The sequence below is a fragment of the Rhea pennata genome, chromosome 14 (genome assembly GCF_028389875.1).
Source record: "Rhea pennata isolate bPtePen1 chromosome 14, bPtePen1.pri, whole genome shotgun sequence".
In the NCBI taxonomy this organism is placed as follows: Eukaryota; Metazoa; Chordata; class Aves; order Rheiformes; family Rheidae; genus Rhea; species Rhea pennata.
This window is the reverse complement of record NC_084676.1, coordinates 14,701,678-14,714,457: the sequence shown is the minus strand read 5'-3', so window position 1 is coordinate 14,714,457 and position 12,780 is coordinate 14,701,678. Positions and strand designations below refer to the sequence as shown.

General features: G+C 41.8%; 1 protein-coding gene across 2 annotated transcripts in view; it reads left to right on the top strand.

Moving 5' to 3' along the window:
* ERGIC1 (endoplasmic reticulum-golgi intermediate compartment 1) overlaps window positions 1-12,780 on the top strand; it is a 63,142-nt gene that overhangs the window by 42,718 nt on the left and 7,644 nt on the right. For both annotated transcript variants that reach the window (XM_062587280.1, XM_062587281.1), the window contains 4 exons: window positions 2,146-2,250; window positions 6,254-6,314; window positions 7,498-7,598; window positions 9,717-9,839. In XM_062587280.1, coding sequence (XP_062443264.1) covers window positions 2,146-2,250; window positions 6,254-6,314; window positions 7,498-7,598; window positions 9,717-9,839 — 390 coding nt within the window. The remainder of the gene's footprint in view (window positions 1-2,145; window positions 2,251-6,253; window positions 6,315-7,497; window positions 7,599-9,716; window positions 9,840-12,780) is intronic.

Genomic DNA, 12,780 nt, shown 5'->3' with positions numbered 1-12,780 from the left:
GAGGCCTGTGCGCATGCTTCATAGGGGTGCTCTGCTTCTGTCTCAAGGAATGAACATCTAGGCCTAGAGGAGGCTCCTCTCTGGGATGGGTGTGTTAAGAATTGAATAATCTTGCTATGTAATGCTAGAGATGACTAGATGGGGTGGGGGAGGCAGAGGTGGGGCCCGCTGATGTCCTCAGAAGGGCACACCCTTTATTCACGCCTCCTCATGTACCACGGGCTACAAAATCCTACTCCCTTCTTTTCCTCCCAGGTCATGGTAAATCGCATCTAAAAATAACAGACAGAACCTCTTGCTGATTCTGTGGCATGGAAAGGATTAGAGACTTGAAAAGAGGACTTTTTTTTCCTCACCTCTAAAACTACTGGTAGCTGATAGTCCGCAAGCCTGGGAAAGGGCTCCTTGCTTGTTCTGCTAATCCCCGAAGCACAGAGCTAACATACTTAGGGTGTGTTTTTTGTTGTTGTAGTTTTTAACCTGGCATGTGTGATGCTTTCTGCTCACCAAGGCAACTCAACAGGGGCTTGCTGTATGTGACAGTGAGAAGTTCCCTTTGCTGCTTGGTTTGTGCAAGGCCACTGTTTATGTTGTGCCGTATAATAGTTGTGGCCAAAGTCAGAGGGAAGGAGCCTAACATGGGGCTTCTAGCTCTGAAAACCTGAACCTCTCATGTCTGAAGTGAAAATCTTCAGCCCCTTGGCAGAAATTTTACGGACTTCTGTATGACCTAGGGTAGGACAGGGCCCTGCCTTGAGACCTGACTGAGGATCACAGTCAGACCCTCTTCTGTGGGGCTCTGCAGACGTATAGAGACAGTCCTTTCTCTGAAGAGCATATGTTTGAAGGCACTGATCCTGCAAAGAGCTTCACAGCTGCTGAGCTTCCTGCTGACTTCAGTGGCTGAGTGAAGTTAGTGACAGGAGCAGTGACTAGAGCCGGAGTATGTGACAGTACCTGGCAAGGCATCTGACCTGGAGTGAAGCCACAAGGCAGCAGTGAGGTGATTTTGTGGGGTTCTTGTTGTAGAGTCTGCCTGCTCGTTCACTTAGCCTGTGTATGTCCCAGCTTACGTCCACACGTGAAAGTGTTTCCCAAAGTACCCAGGTGTTCCTCAAGTCATTTTAAATTAGCTATTCTGGAAGCATATGTAACCAGCATGCAGCTGGTGCCAGTTCTGCTGGTGAGGCATCTCTGCAGAGAGGACAGTGGGCACCAGTTGTATAACAGTCCTCCCACTGTTGTCTTAGACTGTGTCAGATTGCTTTTCAGTGCTGCCGAAGGGTTTGCAAATCAAGACTGTTTAATTTCCTGCCCTTTTCCTGTTAGGAAGAGTTCCTTGCACCCCCCATAACCATGTTTGAGCTGAATCTGCTGAAAGTCTTCACGGCTTAGGGCTAATGAACTGAAAGTGAGCACGTGCCAGAGTGATCGACTCAAAATGACATCAGTGCTCATTTGCTGTCTTGACAACTGGAGTCCTGAGGTGAAATCCTTATTTATCAGGGCTTTGTCTTTCTCTCAGTCTAAAAGAAAAAAAAAAACCTGCGCTTGAAACCCTTGAAAGGGTTATTGCCAGGGCTGGAAACTGAAGATATGGCTTAGTTTTTGTATGAAGCCTACAGATTAAAAAAAAAAAAAAAAAAGTCTTACCCACAGTCTTGTCAAATGTAAGGTTGCTCATGACCAATGCTATAATAAGGACATATCCATAGCTTTCTTAGACTGTTCTGCAACAGTGGGCCCATTTACTAGTGTGAGATGCAGGAGGAGAACGTTAAGCAACCGTTGCCTGCCAGAGGCATGAATCTTATTTTAATGGGGATGAAAGACATAGCCCTAAGCATTAGGAATCTCTGAGGCTGGGAGTGGTCCACTCATCACCCCGTAGTCAGCAGCAGTAGCAATGTGAGGATGGCTGGGATGTAACTACTCTCCACAGTGTGTGTGGTGCAGTGATGTTGGACAAGTGCAGGAAGATATTTTCGAGCCTTTTACTGAAGTGCCGGAGGTTATCCACTGCTAAATAGATACAGCATGCCAGACTGGATGGATCCAGGCATTTCTGCTTCGTATCACAGAGCCTAGCAATGCCTTGAGGGATAAAATGTGAAATTCTGTCTTCCTTGTCTTGACTAATTTTAGGTCCCTGGTAACTTTCATGTGTCAACACACAGTGCCACTGCGCAGCCTCAGAATCCTGACATGACTCACATCATCCACAAGCTCTCCTTTGGGGACAAGTTGCAGGTGAGTTATTTTCCCTGGAAACTCCCTGTTTGTAGGGGACCGAATGCAACCAGAGCAACTTCAGTACTAGACTCTCTGATCAGTTTTATGGAAGTTCCATGTACAGCGTGGGAAAGAACTACCTAAATAAGCAAATCCATCCTTTGCATTTGTGTGTTGTATGCTCAGTCTCTTCACATGCCACCACATCAGGAAGGAACAGTGTTCAGTCATAGACTAACTTTGCTATTTTCGTCTGAAATGGAAAGTGCTTTTGGAAAACTAAGTGTCTATGTTCATGCTGGGAATAGAAGTGAGGATCCATGGACTTGTAAAATACTATACAGAACTGCTTTTAATATTAATTTTGCAAATATATCTTAATGAGCGTGTTTGCTGAGGAGCAGTAATTATACTGAGGGAAGATGTGTTCTCTACTGTCTTTACCATGACACCAGTCAAGTTCTTTATAGTTCACTTCACCATACTTCTAAAGCAGATATCTATTAGCCAAATTGTTCTGTGAGACACAGGTTAGGCTGAGAACTGCCAGTTCCCTGCTGGGAAGAAGTTGAACATGTGCACTTGCATTGTGGATAGAGTTACACCTGCTGTTGCAAGTTATGTAATAATTTCTGATTTCTCAATAAGGACAGATTACAGCATTTCTTTAGCCTACTTCCAAGGAACTGGCTTCATAGGTGGGAGTTACATATGTGCACACCCAATTTACGACTCACCCTAAACATTGCTTACCCATTGTCTCTTTGTAATCTTTGTTTCCCAGTGCAGACATCTCATTAGTCTGCTTCTTGTACACCTACTCCCCAAAACCTTTTCTCATGCTAACAAGTCTAAGTGCTGCTTTGTAGTCTTCTGACTCTGCTCCCAGCTTCTTTTAGGAAATATCTTGTGTGGGAACACTGAAATATTAGCATATAAATAAGCTGGGCTTATTGTCTGTAAAGCACACTGAGATTATGAAAAATATTAGGTAAGTGCTAATAGGGAGTTCTGTAGTTTGCCTGGAAAATTAGTGCTGTAGGGTAGTATTCCCAGTGTTTTATCATAGAGTCTTTGAGTAACGAAGCTGAATTGCAAATTGGCATGTATGAGATGAGAAGCCTGGGCAGTTCAGGGCAAAGGAGCAAGTTTCTGATAGCAGGTGTCTTCCACGCTGGTGGTGAGAAACCTGTCTAGTACACACATAGTTGACTCATGATTTAGACAAGTTCTGCTGGTACTTTCAAAGGCCAAAATAACTAGTCATCACTACACACAAGAGTGGGGCAAGAGTGGAATATAGCTGCTGATCCAGTAGTCAAACAAGAGCTCACAGCGCAGGTTAAAAAAGGATGCATTCACTAAACGGGTGCTATTGAGACTCAGCAAGCAGTGGAGAGAGCCAGCGGTTCTGGAAAGCTTTAAAGTTATCTGATACACCTTTGAATCTTTTGTTTTGGCTTCACCTGCTTTGATGTAATATATGCTCATATTTCATAAATGGGTTGAGGAGCTTGTCTCATTCACTTGTGTCATGTGCTGGGACTCTGTTCTTTTGTAGGTTGTTACTCGCTCTACTGGGATGATGTAAGATACATGCTGTTGTCTCCAGAAAAAACAGTCCATGTGAAACAGATTTAAATTTGATCTGACCCTGTTTAAGCTTCAGTTCTTCAACAGTCATTCATGCACACTAGTGGCATACTTTTTGTAGATCTTGCCTAATACACAGAGGACCAAAATTCAGCTTGATCAGGTTATTGAGTGTCAGGTTACACACTAAAGAAACAGATGCAGAAAGTAGGAAATTACGTGGTTTTTTATTACAGAATTCTCTTGAGTGATCTCATTGAATATCCCAGACCTTCATGTTGAATAATCTTAGTTTAAACCTTTGTGAGAAGACTTGTGTTTTCTTTATAGATGCAAGGTTGGAATTTATTTTAGCCTGCTTTTGGACTCTGACTGATCAGTTCAGCAGGCTTTTCAGTTATATACTTTTGTATGCTTTCATAGAGGTTAAAGCCTAGGCTGCTCAAGGCCCTGGCAAGCGTCTTTTTGAGGTCCATCTAGCAGGAGCATAAAGTATTGGCACTACTAGACCTCTGATTACCTTCCTTTTCATTTGAGTACCACTAGTGAAGCACTAGATTTGGTCTTGGTACTGCAGCACAGTCCTGAGAATATCTGGCTAAACAAGCTGGCTTGAGTTCTCTGTTGCAAAGTAATTTTGTCACTGTGGCCAAAATCATATTTCTTATTGAAGTCCCTCCAGACACTTAACAAGGTGCAAGTGTGTTCTCTCGGGAACATACCTGTGCAGTTCATAGAGCAAAGATTAATTAGCAGTTCTGGGATAGCGAATGTTGTAATGGGAGACCAGAACAGCCCACAAGGAAAATCAAAGTGAAATATCAAGCTGGGAGTTATAAATGCCATCCATGTTGCAAATGCCAGAGAAACAGGCAGTTGTGGAGATCTGTGGTGGTTTTATCTGTGTGGAAGTCCTGTAACTTGCAACTGCTTTGTACCCTGAATTGGGTAGAGAGGGAGAAAGAGCAGACAGTTTTTACATATAAGCAAAGTCTGAAAAAGATTGCACTTGCCCAGGTAAGTCTGGATGCTTGGGAGCAAAAAGCAAGAGTATCTCCTAGGACAGATACAGCAGTTGTTTGCTGAGTAGTCACTTAAATATTTACAGTAGTGAATTTTGAGTGGATCTTAATATTCCTGGCCCAGGTGTATGATAAGGGGCTTACTTCTGAGCTGCATCCAGAATGAAGCATAATACTATAGCCCAGTCCAGTGGCTTCTCTTTCTTCACTAGCTTTTCCACTGTCCTCATCTGTGTGTGTATGGCAGCTGAGTAAAGAATATGTGGAGTCTGCGTGGATAGTTCTGACTATCTGTTCCTATTCTGTAAAATCCCTGAGATACCACCAGTGTGAAAGGCACTGCAGAAAGTTCAGCTGTTGCTTTTGCTCTGTGCTTGTTACCAGCACCTTGGTAGTTGAACTTGCTGGTGATTTGGTCTCTCTAGAATTTCTTTTCTCAACTGAGAAACTGGTTCAGTTGCTTTTTCCTTGAGACCGTCGTCTGCTCTGTGGCATTCTGAATGGGGAAACAGCCGTTAGGATCAGACAAATACGTCTATGTGCTATCAGCTGTTGAGAGGGTCTGGGAAGTAGCTACTTGTGCAGTGTCCTGTTAATAAGGTGAAAGTCAGAACACACTGAAGCAGAACACTCCTTCCCTGTGGTCTGGCTTAAGGTCAGGAATTTTTAGGTTGTTGAGTTATTTGTCTTTTCTGTGTGTTATATGAATGATGCAACCCTTATTCTGCAGCTGTTGCTGTGGAGTTTCTCCTGTCTGTAGGATTCACAAATTGATTATTCTGTTGGTGAACACTAGACTCCAGAAGAAAATAGTATGTGTGAGGTATGGGATCAAATCCTGTTGATCTGGGCAAACAGATACTTGCATGCCTGCTGTAAAGAAAAATGAAGGAATGGCAGAGTTGGCATGTGTCCTTTCCTTCTTCAAGGGTGTAGTGTACATGGTGTAAGGAATGGAATAATGAGGTAAAGATTTGTAGAAATGCGGCAGCTCTGACATGAGCCCTCTTTGCAGGAGGACTTTGAGTTTTAACCTGAATCTGGCTTCCATTTATTTCCCTTTGAGCCTGATAATAAATTTTCACTGTAAACTATTCAGAGCTCTTGTGAAATTTCATTGTGATATATTTCCTAACTAGCATCTTTCAACGGCAACTCCTTTAGCTTTGGAGTGGTTTTTGAGTTTCATTGTGTAAAACATTGTGAAATCAATTTTTTCACTTGGAACCAACCCCAGCATTGATGGTCACTGAAAGATATTTCAAGTTTTCTTTTGCTGGATTGAGCCTTTGTGTTTGGAAAGGTTGAATCATGCTGAACTCTTTGTTACAGGAGAAAATAGGGAAGTGAAGGTCAAGATTACAAAGTCAGAGCATAGCTTGTTCATGTACTTTTTTGCTTTCCAGGTCCAGAACATTCATGGAGCATTCAATGCCTTGGAGGGAGCAGACAAACTCAGCTCAAATCGTACGTATTCTTGGTGATTGCAGGTTTTAGCTACTCACTGCAGTAGGGAAAACAGTGCTATCAATGCAACACTGGTGTATCCAGAAGTCTTTAATTTTCCCTGTTAATCAAAGAGTTCCAGGCATCACTGACTGACATTTCCATTCTCTCCACTACTGAAGAGAAGTGTTAGTCCAGAATATGCTTTACAACTTTTCTGCAACTTGGACATTGTCTTCAGCTCTTTTATGACCTGCTGGTGTAGGATTACTGAGTTTTTTATCCACGTTCTACTCCTATAACTTCCATTTGCTACTGTCAGCACCACTTGAGTTTTCCTTGTTCTCTTGTGGTAAGTTCGCTGTTACCTTAGCTTGTCACCCCATGGCTTAAATGATATACTTTTTTGCTGCACTTCTACACAACCGGCTGCACAAAAAGAAACTTTCAGTGCATGCTACAATTCAGCTGAGTGTTTTATTTCATTTCAAATCTTCAGGTTCCTGAGGGATATCCATCTTGTCCATTACTTGGAATAGAATATTCATGATGGTTCCTGATGCCAGATAGTTTTTTGTCCCCCCTGCCCTCCAAGAGTCAAATGTCACTGGGTGCTGCAGAGAACTGCTTTAGAACTGTTGCAGCAAACACACAAATATCCAAACCGTTCTAATCATGGGAGAAAAAAAATAATTGTTAAGCATCTGTGAGAGAAGGAGAAAGAAGAGAAAGGAACAAAGCAGACTGCATAGAGGAGATGGGACTACACAGACTGCAGTGCTTTTAGTTTTTTCTGTCAAAAGCAGCACAGTGAACTGCAGCTCTAACCTCAGCTAGCACTTGATTTAAACAGGACAGCTTTTTGTAGTATTGATAGGGCTATTCATTTATAGATGCAAGCAGTTATAAAATTTGAAATGACCCAAAGTCATCTCCTTGTGTGCTTCTGGTACTGCAGAAGTGTTAGAATGATAGACAGGTTATGGTGGTGTCCAAATACCTTGCAAAGTTTTGTATAAATGCCATAAAAATAGGATGCAAAATTGTCCCTGCATTACAGAACCTGAGGTAAGGAAGGAAAAGGTGGTACTTTAGTTAGCTTGCTTTTTTTCAGTTGATTTGGGACATTTGCTCAAAAACATATAGGCTGCTATTCCTTTCTCTAAATTGTAACTTACGTTTTCCTTTTCTTTTCTGACCACAGCTCTTGCATCTCATGATTACATATTGAAGATAGTCCCTACAGTGTATGAAGACAAGAGTGGCAAGCAGCGATACTCGTACCAATATACTGTAGCAAACAAGGTAAAGAAGTAGGTGGTTCTCAGAGAAGCTCCTCATTGCATCCCAGTGCATACATGGAGGATCTTTAGTCACCATTCCACCATTCTGGCTGCTGTGCTCCACAGCCATGTGTGTGTGTGTTTGTAGGTGAACAGTAGCCTCTGCTGGGAGGAGGAGGAACTGAAGCCCGTCAGAGCCCTTCCTGCTGCTCCTGGTGCTGCCTTCACTAGGGTTAGGGTTAGGGTTGTGAGGGCCTTTCAGAGCCAATGGTGGTGGTATTTTTCTTCTAGAGAATGGTATTTTTACTCCTGACTTTCTTGTATGTCAGTTTAATTGATCTCTCTAAATTAGGTCTCTCTAAATTGTACAGAAGATTTTCAGGTGCTGCAGAAGCTCTTGTGATTTGTGTCAAGGTGCATTTGGATGGAAATTGGAATCCAACTGAATGTACAAAACAGCAATCTCATGGTTTTATTAATAGAACAGTCTTAAGTGCGATGGCTATGTAAGAAGAAAAAAGTAAGTTATCAAAATATGTCACACTGAAGTTAGCTTATAAAATTGAGAAGCTGGTTGAGCTGACTGGGGAGAACAATGGTTTGTGATTTTTCATGTTCTTCAAGATTTTATAACAAGTAGATCTCACTCTCTTGTTTCACGATTTTAAATGTGTGTCAGAAGAGCAAGTAGAATTTCTGGGGCTTTTTTTTCTTCCCCCCAATTCTCACTGTTTTTTGTTTTTTGTTTAACTCAGGAATTAACCAGTACTAAACTGAGCTAGCAAAATAAATAGAAATAATGGAGATAACACTCTCTGGATTAGCAGGAAAAGATACTGTTTTTTGAAATTTTAACATTTTACAAGTGTTGATTTCAGTTACTAAGCTATTTTATAGTATGTAATACCTGCTATTTTGCCGTAATTGAAAATCAAGCATGCGCTCTCATGGACTATTTCTCAGATTAGTGTTCCTGTCTAGTGACTTCTGGGCTTGTACAGTGTGTCCCAATGATTTGCATGTCTCTCTCTATTCTGATTACAATGTATTTGTTCTGTTTAATGTCACAACTGCTGTTCTGGTAAGTCTCTTGCGACACAAGTTCTGAAAGTAATTTGGAAAATAGACAGCAGGAGCTACTGCCTTTGACACTTCTGTGAACATGGTTGCAAATTGGGGCATCCAGCCAAGACTGACTCATTAGAGCAGAACTGCTGGTGGGGAAAAGGGGGAGAGGAGGGAAAAATTGAGGTCAGATCTGTTAAAACTGAAGCACATGGCAGCAGGCAGCAGTGCTGCCTCTGCATTTTCTTCTCATTAAAAATAAAAATTTTCTTATTGTTACTTTTGTTCTTGACTGCAATGCTGATTAGTGCAAACAGAAATCAGAAGCCATTGGTATAGTCTGCTAGTATACGTTATATATTGGCATTGTGCAGAATCTCTTGTTGGGATGCTGTTCTGTGGCTGATGCATTGTGCTGTATCTGTTAAGGAAATAGATTAAAGGAGATTATTGCAGATAATTAAAAAATGTCTCCCCTGAACCAGTTTGTAATAACCTTTTGCAGTATTTTTCTGTATACAGTTTCCTTCAGCATGATTTTTAAACTGGGTTTAAATTTGTCTGTACATGATTCACACTAGGTGTGAAAAGTGTTTGCATGGCTAGTCCCAGTGTGAAGAGGGCCTCTCACACAGGAAATGTTACTTCATATTTCAAGTGCATGGACAAGTAGAGATTCTCTGGTTCTTGCAAACAAGATTCTGTTTGTTTTTATGAATTTCCCAGTGTGTGATTTACATACTGACAGGACATACTGATGGAGAAATCAATGACAGTCTATGTATTTACACTTGTAACTTTGGATGAAGATGAGAGAAAGCAGCATCAATTGTTGTTCTAAGGTATATCATTATCACACTGTGATGATCCTATTTTTCTCTTTGATGAGGATAGAGGGAAAATAGCCATACAGGAGCTAGCTCTTTGCTTCTTTCAGTCTGATGATAATCACTGTCTTGTGTACAGAACCATGGAGTAAGGACTTGATTCACAGAAGCAGAGCTATTGTAGATATTCTATCTAGATTGAGATTGCTCACGCTTTCTGCCATTTTTTCACTCTCCTGCTTTTCTAGGAGTATGTAGCCTACAGTCACACTGGCCGCATTATCCCAGCCATCTGGTTCCGTTATGATTTGAGCCCCATCACAGTGAAATACACAGAGAGACGACAACCGTTGTACAGGTTTATCACATCGGTGAGTTACTCAAAGCCTCTTACTCCGCTTTCTTCTGCCTGCCTTTCATTTCTCTTCTGGACCCTTCTTGCTCAGAAGTAAGTTTCTGCTTCAGAGCATTGGGATCATGGACTGAAAGTAAAGCAGTATGTCTCCTCACTTGTACTGAAACCTGAGCGAGGTAACTGGTAAGTCCTATGCTCTGACAGTTTAATTAAGCAGTTAGGCACTAGAAGAAAGAAAAACATCCTGTTCTAGAAATGCAAAAATCTGTCCATCAATGGTGGGCACTATTGTGACATGTCAGAAACTTGGAAGTAAAACTGAGGTGGTATATAATAAAACATGCTGCAATATACTCTCTTTCTAATAATGAGATCTCACTTGCAGGGCAGTTGTTTAACTCAGTATGGCTGTTTGGTTTAATATAGTTTTGCCAGTTCTGAGCTTCTGCTTCTGTATAGAAGAGGAGAAAGGCTGCATTATCAAATTGCACAGGTGTTTTTCTGATGAGCTGTGTTTTGATCTATCAAGCCCAAACTACTTGTAAGTTAAAGAGCTATTTCGAGATCTTCTAGAACTTTAAAAAATATGTGTTGAGGGAGTTGGCTTGAAGTTTAAGCACAGTCTAGTCTATTGTGCTGTTGAGGAGTGGCAGAATGTGGAGTAGTTGAAAAGTTGTCTGGATTAAAACCTTGGATTATGATTTTTAAACTATTTGAATATTTAAATTGGAAGTGACATAAATGGTGTGGCTATGCTGCACTTAAGGATCTTGACTTTGCAGCTTCTGATTAACATCAAGTCCCTTTCACTTAATTTCAGAGATGTGTAAGATCTCTAGAATACACAGATACCAAGACGAAGGGGTTTAAAGAAAAATCTGAGTATTATGGTTTAAGCTCGTCTCTTATTAGCCTGTCTCTCTGATTTCAAAGCATGATCTTAAAAAAAGTTGAACACCAGCAATTTATTGTTTGGTATATCATGCTGCCTGTACTTCTTTCCCTAAGAATACATGCTCATAGATTTCTGAAGCTTCTTGTTGGCAGTGGGGATGTAGAGATGTTTTTAATTGGAAAGAGTGTTTAGAAATCACTGATAGCTGGCATTACTTCTTTATCATGTCTGCTGCTAACATTCATTTACTGATATGCCATCGTAGGGATATAAACAGCTGTATAAAGATGGTACAAATAGCATCTTTCTCAAACGTGGTACTGTGCTTTCAGAGTTTGCATAAGGAGCCCATAGGAAGGCTTTCCTCGCAGGCTATCACAATGACCTTTTGGATTCGAGATTGCAGCTCTGCCTAGTCCTGTCTGTAAGGGTAGCCAGGTGTACACTAGCTGCTAGGTGGCTGAAGAAGAGTTTTAGAACTGATTTTTTTTTTTTTGTCTGTTTTCTTTAGTCTTATAAATGGCTCTGTGCTTAATCAACTCATCTGGGGCCATTTCAATTTAACGTTCTTCCTATGGAGATGTGCAGATGACAACAATATCTTATGCAGTACTTCAAACAGGTTTGTCAGACCTTTCCCAGTTATGGCTGACTGAGAGGCAGGTCCTGTTGTAGATACTGTACTGTCATTGTCAGCGTGAACCCTCTGGCCCTCATGTAGGTGACCTGTTCATATTGCATTTATTTAGGCTGAGAATATTTTACAACAGGGCAGCCTTGTCTGTGCATGTGCCACACTTTAATCTTTACAGCTTTCAAGGTAGCATTGAAAAGGTTGGAGGGGAGCAGAGCTGCTGAGGATTGAAATACTTTATGCCCTAGGTTTTCTTGCCCTGTTTTGATGACATGATCTGCTCTGTTGTCCTTTTTGCTGCTCTGGCCCCCTCCTGTATCTCCAGCTTGGCCTTTTGCATCACTGTTGCTCTGGAGACCAGTGAGTGATCATCACTGCTGTGCTGAGGCTGCAGCTTTTTGCTCTAGCCTGAGATTATCTGCGTGGGGCAGCTGCAGTGAACGGAGCTGGCCTTGGAAATGCAGCAGCTTTTTTGAAGAGCAGCTGCTTAATTTAAAAACCACAAGTCGGGGGACCACCTGCCAGTCCTTCTATTGAGCAGCTTGTTTACCAGGATGCCGTGTGGCTGTCGGTAAAATGTTGTGGTATTTGCATGTGTCCACAGAGGCTCGTGAGGGGTGGGGGGAAGATCCTGTGGGTTTGAAAGACTTGAGCAAGGTTAGAGATGTAACCCAGGGTAGGGCTGAGCGGGGCTGTCTGTCGGCAGAAGTAGTGTCTCTGTCAAAGAATAGCGTGGAAGGGTACCCTTCAGGAGGGACGATCCCATATGGAGAGATCAGGTGGGAGAGTGGTACTTGGCTGCTCAGCAGAGAGCCAAAGGAATCTAATTCTGCTGCTGGAAAGATTATCTGATGCTCTTTGTCACTATTGAGTTTGCTCTCCAAAATTTCAGCACTGCTGAGAGTGGCAGACGTAGCGCTCTTGCATGGCCTTCCACTGCCATCTGAACTGCTGCACTGTGTGTTCCCATGCTTAAACTCATGTCTGCTCCTTGGGTTTTTGTGATATGAAAAATTATCCTTGTTTTCTGTACCACACTAGAGAAGCTTCCTATACAGGACAAAAGGCATTGGTTTAGGATACATTTTACTTTACCTGTCACACTTCAAAAAATACAGTCCTAAATAAGATTTTGTATCGCTGCAAATCAGTGCTACCACTGTCACCACACTGTGAATTTACCATGGATCCTGGGGTTAACCACAGAGACTTGGCACGGTGTTAAACACAGTAGTTCTTGTCTGTTAACCCATACTGCTTGTAGTCAAGACCTCTCCCAGTAAGGACAAGATATTCATGGTCTCACGGTCAAGATTTTGGAGCACACGGGAAAGTTTCGTCACTGAAAAGTTATGATTTCCTTTCAGTAGCCAAACTGAAAGAAAAGGTTTATTCTGAGGTTATTCTAGGGGTATAAGGGGAGAATAG